General features: G+C 40.0%; 1 protein-coding gene across 2 annotated transcripts in view; it reads left to right on the forward strand.

Moving 5' to 3' along the window:
- SGMS2 (sphingomyelin synthase 2) overlaps positions 1–2,238 on the forward strand; it is a 55,794-nt gene extending 53,556 nt beyond the window's left edge. For both annotated transcript variants that reach the window (XM_026659885.1, XM_026659886.1), the window contains exons 5-6: positions 809–975; positions 2,035–2,238. In XM_026659885.1, coding sequence (XP_026515670.1) covers positions 809–975; positions 2,035–2,238 — 371 coding nt within the window. The remainder of the gene's footprint in view (positions 1–808; positions 976–2,034) is intronic.
- Positions 2,239–12,907: the final 10,669 nt, after the last annotated feature.

Raw genomic sequence — 12,907 nt, forward strand, 5'->3', positions numbered from 1 at the left:
GGATGTTAAGTAGAAGAGCAGTTTCAGTTGAAGGTAGCTGGCTGGGAGGCATCTTGCAATTAACATCCAAAACAGGAGCTTGGACAGCACCACCCACCCTCCGCTGTGAATTGGTCTTGGTTCCTCTCTCCACAAAATGGTGGAAGGACTCTGAATTAGACCATGATCTTTAGGGAAAATTACAGTGACAAACTTTTGAATCTTGGTGGTCAACTTTTGTCCTTTCTTTGGTAATATGAACTAAAAACCATTTTAAAAATGAAAGCTTAGATTAGTCTTAACCTTCATAGGTCCCTCAGCTGAAAGTCTATGGGCCCTAATGGCCATATTTCAGCAGATGATACCTCTGCATCAGTAAACTTTCTTAGGGCAGGTCCACACTGGGGCGGGGGATCGATATAGGAAACGCAACTTCAGCTACGAGAATAGCGTAGCTGAAGTCGACGTTTCCTATATCGAACTAAATTTACTTACTTCGGGTCCACGCGGCGCAGGCAGGCTCCCCCGTCGACAGTGCTTCCTCCTCTCGGCGAGCAGGAGTTCCGCAGTCGACGGGGGAGCGCTTCTGGGATCGATCTATCGCGTCCAGATGAGACGCGATAAATCGATCCCAGAAGATCGATCTCTACCCGCCAAATTGGGCGGGTAGTGTCGACCAGCCCTTAGTTGTTCAAAGTGCATTTTTACTAAAGCAGAGGGTTTTTTTTCTCTCTCTCTCCATACCCACACACATCACATAGGTTCAAATTAAACTTATAAAGTTAATCTTGGATATTTATAGAAACGTATAATTCTCTCCTTTTGACAGACTCACCTCGCCACTTTTGGTGGTATCATTTGATCTGCTGGTTGATGAGTGCCGCTGGTATAATCTGCATTCTTGTTGCCCATGAACACTACACTGTGGATGTTATCGTTGCTTATTATATCACCACAAGGCTCTTCTGGTGGTACCACTCAATGGCTAATGAAAAGGTGAGTGCAAAGGATATATATATAGTGTGTGTGTGTGTGTGTGTGTGTGTGTGTGTGTGTGTAAACCGCTATAAACCCAATAATGGTCTCTCCTTGTAAATTCCACAGAAAAGGTCATAATGGCCTTAAAATTAGTAGATTAGATCTGGGGCAAAAATAGAATTTTTCTACAGAAATTGAAGCACACGTTTAAAGTTAAGCAGATGCTTTCCTGAATTGGGGCCCATGTTAAGAAGAAATAATCTGTCACAGGGCCGGCTCTGGCTTTTTGGCCGCCCCTGCCACGCGGCCCCTCCCGCTGCGCCGCCGCCTGCCGCGAGGGCTCTGCTCCGGTCGGCGGGGAGGGAAGGAAGAGGACTGCCCTGCAGGGCGCTCTGGTTCTCCGCGCTGCCGCCCCCTACAGGGTGGCCGGAGTGGAACAAAACAAAAAAGCGGCCATGCCGTCCTAGGATTGGGCAGAATGCCGCCCCGAACAATCTGCCGCCCCAAGCACCAGCTTGCTCAGCTGGTGCCTGGAGCCGGCCCTGTCTGTCATTTCTGGCATGCATATGTTTTTAAGATCTAACTTCTTTCTAAACGTGAATACTTTATCACTGTTTTAGGTAGATAGGATAGGCCACACCATATCTTAATTAGTGAATAGTAGCTACTAACGTTATTAGAGATCTTAAATTACCCAGTCTTTTTAAAAATTCCAGTTACATTTCCTGCAGTAAATTGGACAAAGGTTGGCTATATCCTCTTTTTCTTTTCTTTTTTTTTTCAAATTATTCCTTCTGTTGGCTTTAAATATACTTCTTTTCAATTTGAGTCTCCTCTTTATTCTTTTTGTGTGTGACATGTTAGAAAGAAAGTGTTCAGTTCTCATTATGGAATACTCAAGTCACATCTAACTGTTTTCCTTTCCAGGTTAAATAAACTTATTATTTGCGGAATTTCATTTAAATATACTGTAATTGTCATACTCTTCTTTATGATTCAGCTAATGTGATTGGTTCTACTGTCTAAACTTGTTAAATTGTTTCTTCCCACTCTTCCCCCCCCCCTCCCCCAATATAGAACTTGAAGATCTCTTCACAGACTAATTTTCTCTCTCGAGCATGGTGGTATCCGATATTTTATTTCTTTGAGAAGAATATACAAGGCTCAGTTCCTTGCTGCTTCTCATGGCCAATATCTTGGCCTCCCAGCTGCTTCAAATCTTCATGCAAAAAATATTCGCGTGTTCAGAAGACAGGAGAGGACAATGAAAAATCCACCTGAAAGAAAGATGAAGAAAGGAAAGAAATCATTTGCTCTTTATTTTACCAAAACATTAATGCTACAACCAAAGTTCTTAAAAGGACTAGATTGTAAGGGAATAAGTGGACCAAATTCTTGTGCAATCGTACAAGACAATTGTAGACAAAATATAACACCCCTTGATATGTTTTCTATTCATCACATTGTACAGGGCTATTCTACTCTTCAGTACTAGGAGTGCACCACAGATAGGATTTTTTCCTGAGAAAGAAAAGAAGCAGGAGTTTGGTTTACTTATGAGATTGAGGTGCCAAAGAACACACCACACCTTTCGTTATTAATTATCACTCATCCACAAAAAACTCATCTTTAGAGTTCTTGAGTTTGAGGGCAAAAGCATACTAAAATTTAAAGTTACAATATCTGTCTACAATGGTGGGAAGTGGTTTACTGTATTCTTCTTGCTAATGAAGGTAAGACTTATGATATAGGACTGGTGAAGCCGGAAGTGAGCCTTGACATTTTATGCTCTATGGGAATGAATGTACTATGACCCTGAAGTACTCCCACCTCCCAGGTACTCTGATATACCAGTTTTTACATTTTGTATTGGTAATTTTATATTTAAAAAAAAACTTAAAAAAAAAAGCACCTGACAAAGAAAGCTGTTGTGATATGATGACATTGCAAATTATAAATAATAGCTGCTAACATCATTGGAGCTCTACAAGCATGGAAGTATTTTTATTTTTAAAACATATATATGTAACAAGGAAAAAAAATATTTCAAAGTCTAAACATTTAATGGCAAGTTAGCCTGGGTCTGTATGTATTATGTGTATATATAACTATGTAATGCATATAGGTATATATACATACTTTTGTGTATTCACACACATTAACCAATATTAGATAAATGAAAAGAAAGCTGTGTATAATGTGTTGTTGTAAGCAAAACTCCCACTGATTTCCTTCACCTGCTTCAGTACTGCAAAGTCAGTCCCTAAATGGAAAATGTAAAAATCAAACATTTTAAATTTTTAGTTACTGTATCTTGATGACACTATATAAACATTGTGCTTGAGAGCCTGATGTTATGCATTTAGAGGTTTGGGGCAGGCGGTTTTTTGTTTTGTTTTGTTTTTTTTTTTATTATTTTTTTTTTTATAAACTGTTGGCACAAATCTCAATGTCTCATAAACAGGTGCTAAGGTGAATACACTCCAACAGCAACACTTCTTCCATGTTACCTAACAATATTTATTATTAAATGGTGCTGTCATATGACTGACCCGCTATTCCTTCCTATCAGGACTTGTTTGTCCAACCAAAGTATCTACACAAGTATGTTGGTTTAGTATGTGGGAATACACAACTTTGTTAGTGTACAACAGATCTGCAGATTAGCAGCTAACCTGGTCAACGTTGTTTTTGTTGTATTTCATGTTGTTCTTGGGGAAGCAAAGTGGATACTGGGCACCCCAGGGTTTAACAGTTAATTTGTTCTGTATTCATTTCCTCAGCTACTCAAGTATTTTATTTCAAAACCTTCAGTAAAAGCTGATCACAGAGGAAATAATTGTGTTAATAGTTAAATTAACCTGTAACTTGAGTGAAAAATTTGCTCTTATTTTTAGAATGCCTTGACAAGTGTGAACACTAAAAAGAAAATTAAATAATGACATTCTCATTTAAAAAATATCCAGTTAGAAAAATTGCTACAAATAAAATAAAATATACAGTACCCAGATCTGGTTTCTTTTTCAGTGCACGTCAATGACTATAAAATTGTACACCAGAAAAATATTTTTGTGCATTATCAAAGCATAATACAATAAACTGCATTTCTTACAGTACATTCTGGTAAAACATAGCAAAGTAATGATATCCAAGCTCTTTTTTAAAAAAAATTTATTTTAAAGATTTTATTTCTCCTCACTGGAAATGTTTAACATCAGGCTGGGGAGTCTGATGATGTGCGTATGGACACAAGGTTAATGTTTTCCTAGCGGAACTTGAGTGGCTCACAACCTGAAACCAAGGACATACATTTTGAGAAGTGTTCCTTCAATTATTAGCTAACCAATCCTATTAGTACAATATCAGCCTTTGCAGATCCCCAAATTTGTTGTTGTTTTATTTCTTGTTTGAGTTCATCTACATGGACCACAATGTCTTTGAAGTCAAACCACAGACTACTGGGCTATAGCTTAATCTCCGAACTGACATGTTAGTTATTTTTAGTTGAACCACTTCTACTAGCAAAGTCTATGGAGGGAAATGTGGGTGAATTTCATTAGTAAACCTGCTTCAATATACCGGTAAGCACTGTGGTCTGAGCATTCTAGGAAGGATCAGAAACTATGCTTTTTACTTGGTAGCCTGTTAAGTTACTGAATAACACATCCATTGATAGCCTAGATAGATTACAACAAAGTTCCACTGAGATATTTAGAAGGGTATTTAGCTAATGACTGACCTATAGAATATATCAAGTGCTCTGCTCATAAGCAATATCCTTATTCAGTACAATTTGTTTGAGGTCCTATTTTGTTTAGATGAGAGAGAGAGAGAATTAAAATTGAGTGAGTAGGGTTATTTTTTTTTTTTGTGGTTTTTTTTTTTTTTTTTTTAATCCTAGTTTTGGATTAGGCCTGCTAAGTGCTCAAATTCCCTCCATTCTCATACACTTCTACCCCGATATAACGCTGTCCTTGGGAGCCAAAAAATCTTACTGCATTATAGGTGAAACTGCGTTATATCGAACTTGCTTTGATCCACCCGAGTGCGCAGCTTTACCGCGTTATATCGAGGTAGAGGTGTATATGTCAACAGAAATTGCTTGCATACTTTGGCCTTTAAACAATAGAGATGGAGTATCTCAAAAGTTCTTCTTATTGATACAAAGAAAGTAGTAAATTTATTGGATCCATTTTTTTTAAAAAGTGCTCATCTCGTTCAAAAACATTTTAAGCTTAAATCTATGCAAGAATGTAGAATTACACCCTTTACATTTTCACATAATATAATTATAGCCTATTCTTTATAACCACACTGCACTAACAAATCAGGTATTGGCTACAGTCAGTATATATGAAAATGAGCTTAAAGAATTGACAGCGATTGTGATAAATGTTGAAATATAAAGAAGTTCCACAAAATTTCAAGATGGGAAGAAATGGAGTAAAGCGGATACAATCCAAAAGTAAAAAAGCTATCTGGAATTCCTTCATAAACCTTCATAGGGTTGAGTGCAGGATTTTATTCCTCATGCCTTTTTATATACCTTTCATTTTATGTAATTTTTCTGAAACTTTTCTTTGATTTAAATACTGTCTGTATCTGCTGCTGTGCCACAAAACAGAGAAGTTGAGCTGCAATTTCTGTCCTTTGAAAAAAGCCTGGATGGGCCCTTCTGAAATCAGTGGAAGTTCCATATGTGCATCTGCCACATCACTGAAGACACAGGAGCTGCTGGGTCCTTGGCACTTCACTTTGCACACCACTGAAGACACGGGAGCTGCTGGGTCCTTGGCACTTCTGAAATCCAGGTCTCTCATCTCGCACCTATATTAAAAAAAAATCTCAGCCATGGTCATTACTTAAAAGGGTAATATGATAATGTTATGCTCCATCTACAGCTGGTTTGCAACAGATCTGTCACATTAGCAAATAAACTTGGCCCTGTTCAACCACTTTAGATTTTATCTCTATGGTGTGTCAATGCCCCCTTGTGGCTATAAATGGTATGTGTTCAATATCACTTATTGACTTGTAAAAATGGTATTTTTAGGGCAATTATTAGGGTTACCATACGTCCGGATTTTCCTGGACATGTCTGGCTTTTTGGTGCTCAAACCCCCGTACGGGGGGAATTGCCAAAAAGCCGAACATACCTGGGAAAATGCCGGCATCCCTGCCCCAGTCCCCTGCTTACCTGAGCGGCTCCGGCAGGCTGCGGGCGGATTCCCCGCTGCGGCTGCTGCTGCTCCCCCCCGCCCCCCCCAGACACCTCAGCTCTGTGTAGCTGAAGAGCGGAGCTGCCCGAGCACTACCGGCTTCAAGGTTTGCTGGGCAGACCTCCAGACCCTGCGCCCCCGGCCGGGTGCTTCCCCTCCCGGGCTCCGGCTGCGCTAGGGAAGCGCCCAGCCTGGGGCACAGGGTCTGGAGATCTGGGGGCTGCCTGGCAAACTGTGAAGCCGGTAGCGCTGGGGCAGCCCTTTTCGCGTGGCTGGGAGGGAGGAGGAGGGGGAATGCAGGGCGCTCAGGGGAGGGGGCGGAGTTGGGGTGGGGACTTTGGGGAAAGGGCGGAGTTGGGGCATGGCCGGGGGTGGGGAAGGGCCGGGGCCGGGGCCAGGGCCCCATGGAGTGTCCTCTTTTTAAAAACCTTTAAGATGGTAACCCTATTAATTATTAAGGGTTGGGCAACCAGTCCAGAAAAAAATAAAACATTTGCCGACACTAGAACTGATTTTTTTATATATATATTCAAATGAATGTGGTTAAGGTTGACTGTTTTTATTCATTTTTACATGTTTCTACATTACCTAGTTTTGGCCAGGACCCAGAAATAACATACGCTAATATGAGGTGGTGGTGGTCTTGCATTATCAGCAACCCAGCTAGAACTAAGAAGTGGCAGGAAAAAAAATTTCATGAGATTTGAAGACAAGATATTTGAATACTGTGAGATAATCATCTCAAATTAAATCAATCCTCCAAACTTTGAGTTTCATCCATTGCTAGTGTTTTCATCGCCAGATGACTTGTCCTGTTTGTTTAAAGTACACATAGTGCCAATCAAGATCTGTTTCTTACTATATTGGATATGAAACATGGTCTAGTGCTTTACAATCTGATCATTGAAGTGGGGAGTCTTCCCATTTATTGCAAAGGATGGGCCCTTAAGGAAAGGCCTGGGGAACTGCAGATTCTGATTCTGCTCTCAGCTCTGCTACTGACTTGTGTGGATATGGGAAGCCATAACCTTTTCATCCTGATTATCAGAGCCACCAAAGTTCCATTTGTTTTTGCTAGGAGTTGAGAGCTCAGTACCTCTGAAAACTCTGTGTCTCATTTTCACCATCTGTAAAATAGAGAGACTGCTTCCCTATCTTATAACCCTACTGAGGCTTAGTGTTTGCAAAGAACTTCTAGATGATTGGATGGAAGGTGCTATAGAAGTGCAAATATTTTATTTCTGGTAAAACACTCCTTTAAAACGAAGTCATGTGAGGTATGTTTTGAGAGTTAGGGCTAGTCTACACTGAACACTAACGCGCTGCCAAGGCAGTGCTTTACCGTGGCTTGTGTGGCTCTTTTTTTATTTTTTTTTAAGAGCGCTCTCCCAGCGCTCTTTAAAAAAACCCACCTCCACAAGGGGCGTAGCATGGCTCCCAGCGCTGGTGCACTGTCTACGCTAATGCTTTACAGCACTGAAACTTGCAGCGCTCAGAGGGGGGGTGAGAAAGTTGCAGCACTGTAAATTGCCAGTGTAGACAAGCCCTTACATGGCTGCACCAGGCAGTGTAAAACCAGTGAGAGGTTTTAACCAGACCTCACTTTTTCAGTGGCTGAATTTGATAGTCAGCCAAATCAAGATTGCTGTTTAACTGCATGTGAGAATAACTTCCCAGCACAGAATTAATGCCATTTCATTGTTATAAATATGTTCTTAAATGCCAGTACTATAGATGCTGCAAAGCAGTGATGCAGAATTTTTTAACAAGCATTGGGACCAAAGTCAAAGTAACCTAGTCTTGTATTTCATGCAAATATACACTTACACGCATCCTTACAAATTGCTTATATAGCCTCTCAGCTTCAGTTAGCTGTATAGCATCCATCATGGTTAGAAATGAATCCAGGAATAAAGAGGAAACCTTTAGTATCTATAGCATGATGATTTATTGTTGATTTCCAAAAAGTAAGACTTGAAGAAACCATAAACACAAATTAAATCATTCTCTTTACCAAGTTAGGAGGTAAATTAAATCAATGTTCCTATGTAATTGTTAATGCTACATAACATGAGAGTGCGTTGCAGAAAATGTATTAGTAGTTCAAAGGTAGCCAGTTGTATTATTTTATAAATATACTATTTTAATGTGTTAAGTGCCTTATTGTTCAGTTTTATATCTATATGTATTATACTGTGAAATGTTTTTTCAATAGTTTCTGTTATAAGATAAATATATATACAGTGTATGCTATTCTAAGTTATAGTTGTATTAGGATATGCTTGCAGGTTTTAATCAAATTTTAATATAACTTAAAAAAAATCTTTATTTCACACACTAACCGCTCCTTTTCAAACTGCCATTAACAGCACCGTGTAGCAGAGCAGGACCTTACAGAAACACTGTTTGCGCTTCTATACTTTTATGCTTCTATACTAAGGGTGCATTAGCACTTCGGCTCAAAAGCTCCTGAGTTAACTTCATGCCAGGCTGAAAGGTAGCATGTGAGGATTTCAGGCCAGGTGCAAATATTTCAACAAAAGTGGGGGGGAGGTGGGTACAGGGCTGGCCTTAGGCATACAAGGCTGCGTAGGGCACCTGCAAACTTGGGCCACCCCTGGGTCTTAGGCCTGGTCTACACTAACCCCTCAAGTCGAACTAAGGTACGCAACTTCAGCTACGTGAATAACGTAGCTGAAGTCGACATACCTTAGTTCGAACTTACTGCGGTTCAGACGCGGTCCACACGCGGCAGGCAGGCTCCCCGTCGACTCCGCGGTACTCCTCTCGCCGAGCTGGAGTACCGCAGTCGACGGCGAGCACTTCCTGGTTCGACTATCGCGTCCAGACCAGACGCGATAAGTCGAACCCAGAACTTCGATCCCCAGCCGCCGAACTAGCGGCTGGGTGTAGACCAGCCCTTAGTGTCCACCTTTCCGGTTCTTCCTATCCCTGTTCTGACCCTTCCTGCAGGCTCCCACCACAGCAGGCTGCTGCAACCTGGTGAGTCTTCCTCCAGAGAGGATCTAGTACTTACAACAAAAAGTCTTCCAGCCTGCTAGACCTATTAGCACAACACTGAAACTTAAAGAGCCATTCAAGTGGTAATGAAGCCATTTAACAGGCATTTGCCAACCCCCAGGTATCTGCCAGTTTCTGAATTTACTGACAAAAACAGTTGTGCATTACTGTAATATTTACTCAGAACATATTAGTCTACAGAATGTTAATTTAAAATTTGCTTTAAAAATATTTCACGGGTGTGTTGCTGAAGATTATAAAATCACATCTATAAAAAATCCTTGCATAGATTTTTAGAGGCACAAGCTAAGTATTCATCTTTAACCTTAAATGCTTGGATCTTCAGACATTTAGTTTTTTAAATAAATCCTTCAAAAGACCACCCTTATCTAAAATACACATGTGAGCCTGGGCTGCCATTGGGCATAAGGGGCACCAGTTTAATAATACTGCATAGGGCCCCATAAATCCTAAGGACGAGGGGAGCAGGGAGTTCTGTTTGTTAGATGTTATATTACAGTAGATGTTTGTTTATTAATCTCTTATAACAACCTCTCCTTCCTCTCCCCTTCGCCAAAAAAAACACTCTGCTTCATTTTTAAGCTCAAAGGTTGAGGCCGTTGGCTTCTAATGTGGATTTTAAGTGCCTTTGGATGGGGGATGGCTGAATTTGCTTTCCGTGCAAACACTTTAAATCTAAATGAATCATATACAAGATTTTTATAATGGTCTTTAGTGGATGTGTGCTTTGGGCTAACTTGTGCCTACACTTAAGGAGGACGCAGCATAAGCCACTGCACCCAGAACCCCCAGGAGGAATTTTAGCAGACTGTTTGATTCGGTACATGCTAGCCTGGCATACCACCCTAGGAGAAGGTGCAGCACATGTTCACCTCCACAGCTGATGTGCTTTTCACTTCACTTTTGGGATGATAAGTGTTGGTGCTAGCCCTGTACAATCAGTGTGCTCCCAGCGGCACTGTCCGGCCACTGCACAGAGTCTCTGTGTAGTGGAGGGTCGTTGAACCCTCTCCCCTTCCCTTATGCACTTGCATAGGGTCAGCCACAATCTGGTTTGTTTTTAGTAAACGAAAATATTGTAAAGCTACATATAATGCACAGCCACTATTGTAGGGTTGAAGCTCAACTTTTTACAGTGCCTGTATATGGGCTTGATTCTGGAGAAATATGTCTAGGTTCCAAGCCAAACAAATGTACTATTGATTAATTCAGGGCTCTGAGAGGTTAGCTTCTGTAAGGCTGCAGGGATTAACCACATATCAGCAATCTATAAAGTCAAAATTAGCCTTCATACCAGAACACTACTTTTCCTGGATAGATCTTACAATTGCCTCAATATGTATTTAGCTGATGTTGATTTTGTTTTTAATTACCTTTATAAAATTTTTCAAAAAGAAAAAAAGTTCAGTGAGTAGAAAATACACCTCTACCCCGATATAACGCTGTCCTCGGGAGCCAAAAAATCTTACCACGTTATAGGTGAAACCGCATTATATCGAACTTGCTTTGATCCGCCGGAGTGTGCAGCCCCGCCCCCATGTAGTGCTGCTTTACCGTGTTATATCCAAATTTGTGTTATATCGTGTCGCGTTATATCGGGGTAGAGGTGTATGCTAAAAGGTGAACTTGAATAGCTTCTTTATAAACTGTTTAAGAGCCAATCATTAAGAACCCTACCAAAGCCTGCACAGAAGTCCCTGCTATATGTGGGAAAATCCCTCTGCAGGATGAGGTTCTAAAAAATTGTGAGTCACCTTAAAGTACAGATGCATTTTAAAAGAAAACTAAGGATTTTGCTATTCACTAACTGAGTTCAGAATTCTGTTTCTCTTGCAAAGCTGCTGTCATTAGGCACCTATGTCCTGATTCAGCAAAGTATTTAAGCATGTACCTTACTTAAAGCATGGGAGTAGTTCTATTGAAGTCAGTGGGACTATTCTTATGCTCAAAATTACATGCTTAAGTACCTAGCTGAACTCTTACTGCTTGGCATAGCACTACAACCATGAACAGTCCCATTGAAGTCAGTGAGACTGCTCCCAGTAGTAAATGCTATGCACATTACTAAATGTATGCAGGATTCTTATTTTGTGTCCAACCATTAACATAATGGGCCAGAATTTTTGCTGCTTTGTGGCCTGTCATATGCTATGAAATGTTGCATCCTCTACTACAAAGTGTTGCAGTAGATACATGATCAAGTTATTGTAATATTGGTGCTAAGAAAATAAGAATCGGGGCAATAATTAGTAGCATTTCCTGGTTACACATTTCAATGGGATGTTGTCCTCGCCTAATCAGTGCCTCATCTTCTACACTGCTATTTATACTCATTCTAGGCAGTGTGCAGTGTATGTACTCTGTACACTGCCATAAGTGTAGACATAGCCTAAGAAGGCCATCCTGTGAGTTTGAAACACATACATAAGCTGAAACTCTTCTATATCCAATGCGAGGGCTAAATAGCCATAATATATGACACAGCTGTGTACATGGGTCTGCACACCTACAGCTGTAAAATAAGGGTAGAGTCTCTGATTTCAAGTCCCTACCTTGCCCATGTGTCATGTCAAAATTTGCAAGTTAGGAACCAAATATTTGCCACGGAGCTGCATGCAGAACCACCATTGACTTTGTGACCATAAGTGTCACAACTTTAAAAATAAATCAGGAACAAATTCTGTTCTTTTGGAAACTGTTAGAGTATTTTTGTTTGTAAATAAAGCTTTTAGTTTCTCAATTTTACTGTTAATTTGCAGTTTTATATATAACTAAGTATAACAAAAGGGAAAAAATTATGTATCGGGTGCTGCAAGAGGAAATAAGGATAGTTCATGGATTTTAAATAAATTTTAAACAAACAAACCACACTTCTGTGAGATTGTATACAGGAAATCATGGTATGAGGTAGGAAAGAGGAGCTGGTTTAGAAAATCTTAGATATCACTTGATCTAAAAATGTAAGAATGCCACTAGGTAGGTTTGTGGCATGAACTAATGGCTGAGTTTAAAAAAAAATTATATGGTTTCATCTATATATAATAGTGCTTCAGTAATGATGTCAAGTAATAGATAAAAGCCTGTTTAAAAAGAGAGAGAGATTGGACATCATTCTTTTGTTCTTTTCTAGTTTTAAAATGTAGATTTTTGGAGGAGGAAAACTACTGAGTAAAATCTCTGGCCTTTAAGCTCCCATTGAAAAGCAGAATCAGAAGTACTTATTGTCACATGATAAAATAACTTACTTGGCATAACTGACCATCTATTCTCAAGGGAGGCCTACCGAGGAGCTAACTTGTCTGTGGCCTAACTGTAGTTAACCTTTCTTGAGCTGGCTCTTCCATGTCAAGATATGTGTCAGTGCCTTGAATATAAGAAAGTTGTTTTAAGGAAGCTTATACTATGTCTGCTTGAACTATCAACCAGAATCTTCAATTTCATGTTCTACTAATGCTTAAGTTCCACAAGCATAAATGTCTACCGGAAAAATGGATTATGTGACTTCTGCTAGAACTGAAGAGGGAAAGTATTTTTTTCAATAACTCATTATGTAATCTAAGGCAATACTCTATTCAAGACTAAAAACATGAGGAAGTTGGCCAGCGAGTCAGCTTTGAGAAAAGTAGTTCCTGCAGATTGAAGTCGTGCTCTGGCTGAACAAGTAGGGAAACACTCAAGGCAATACTACT

Source organism: Terrapene carolina, unplaced genomic scaffold (genome assembly GCF_002925995.2).
Source record: "Terrapene carolina triunguis isolate 2854851 unplaced genomic scaffold, T_m_triunguis-2.0 Scaffold706, whole genome shotgun sequence".
Classification (NCBI taxonomy): domain Eukaryota; kingdom Metazoa; phylum Chordata; order Testudines; family Emydidae; genus Terrapene; species Terrapene triunguis.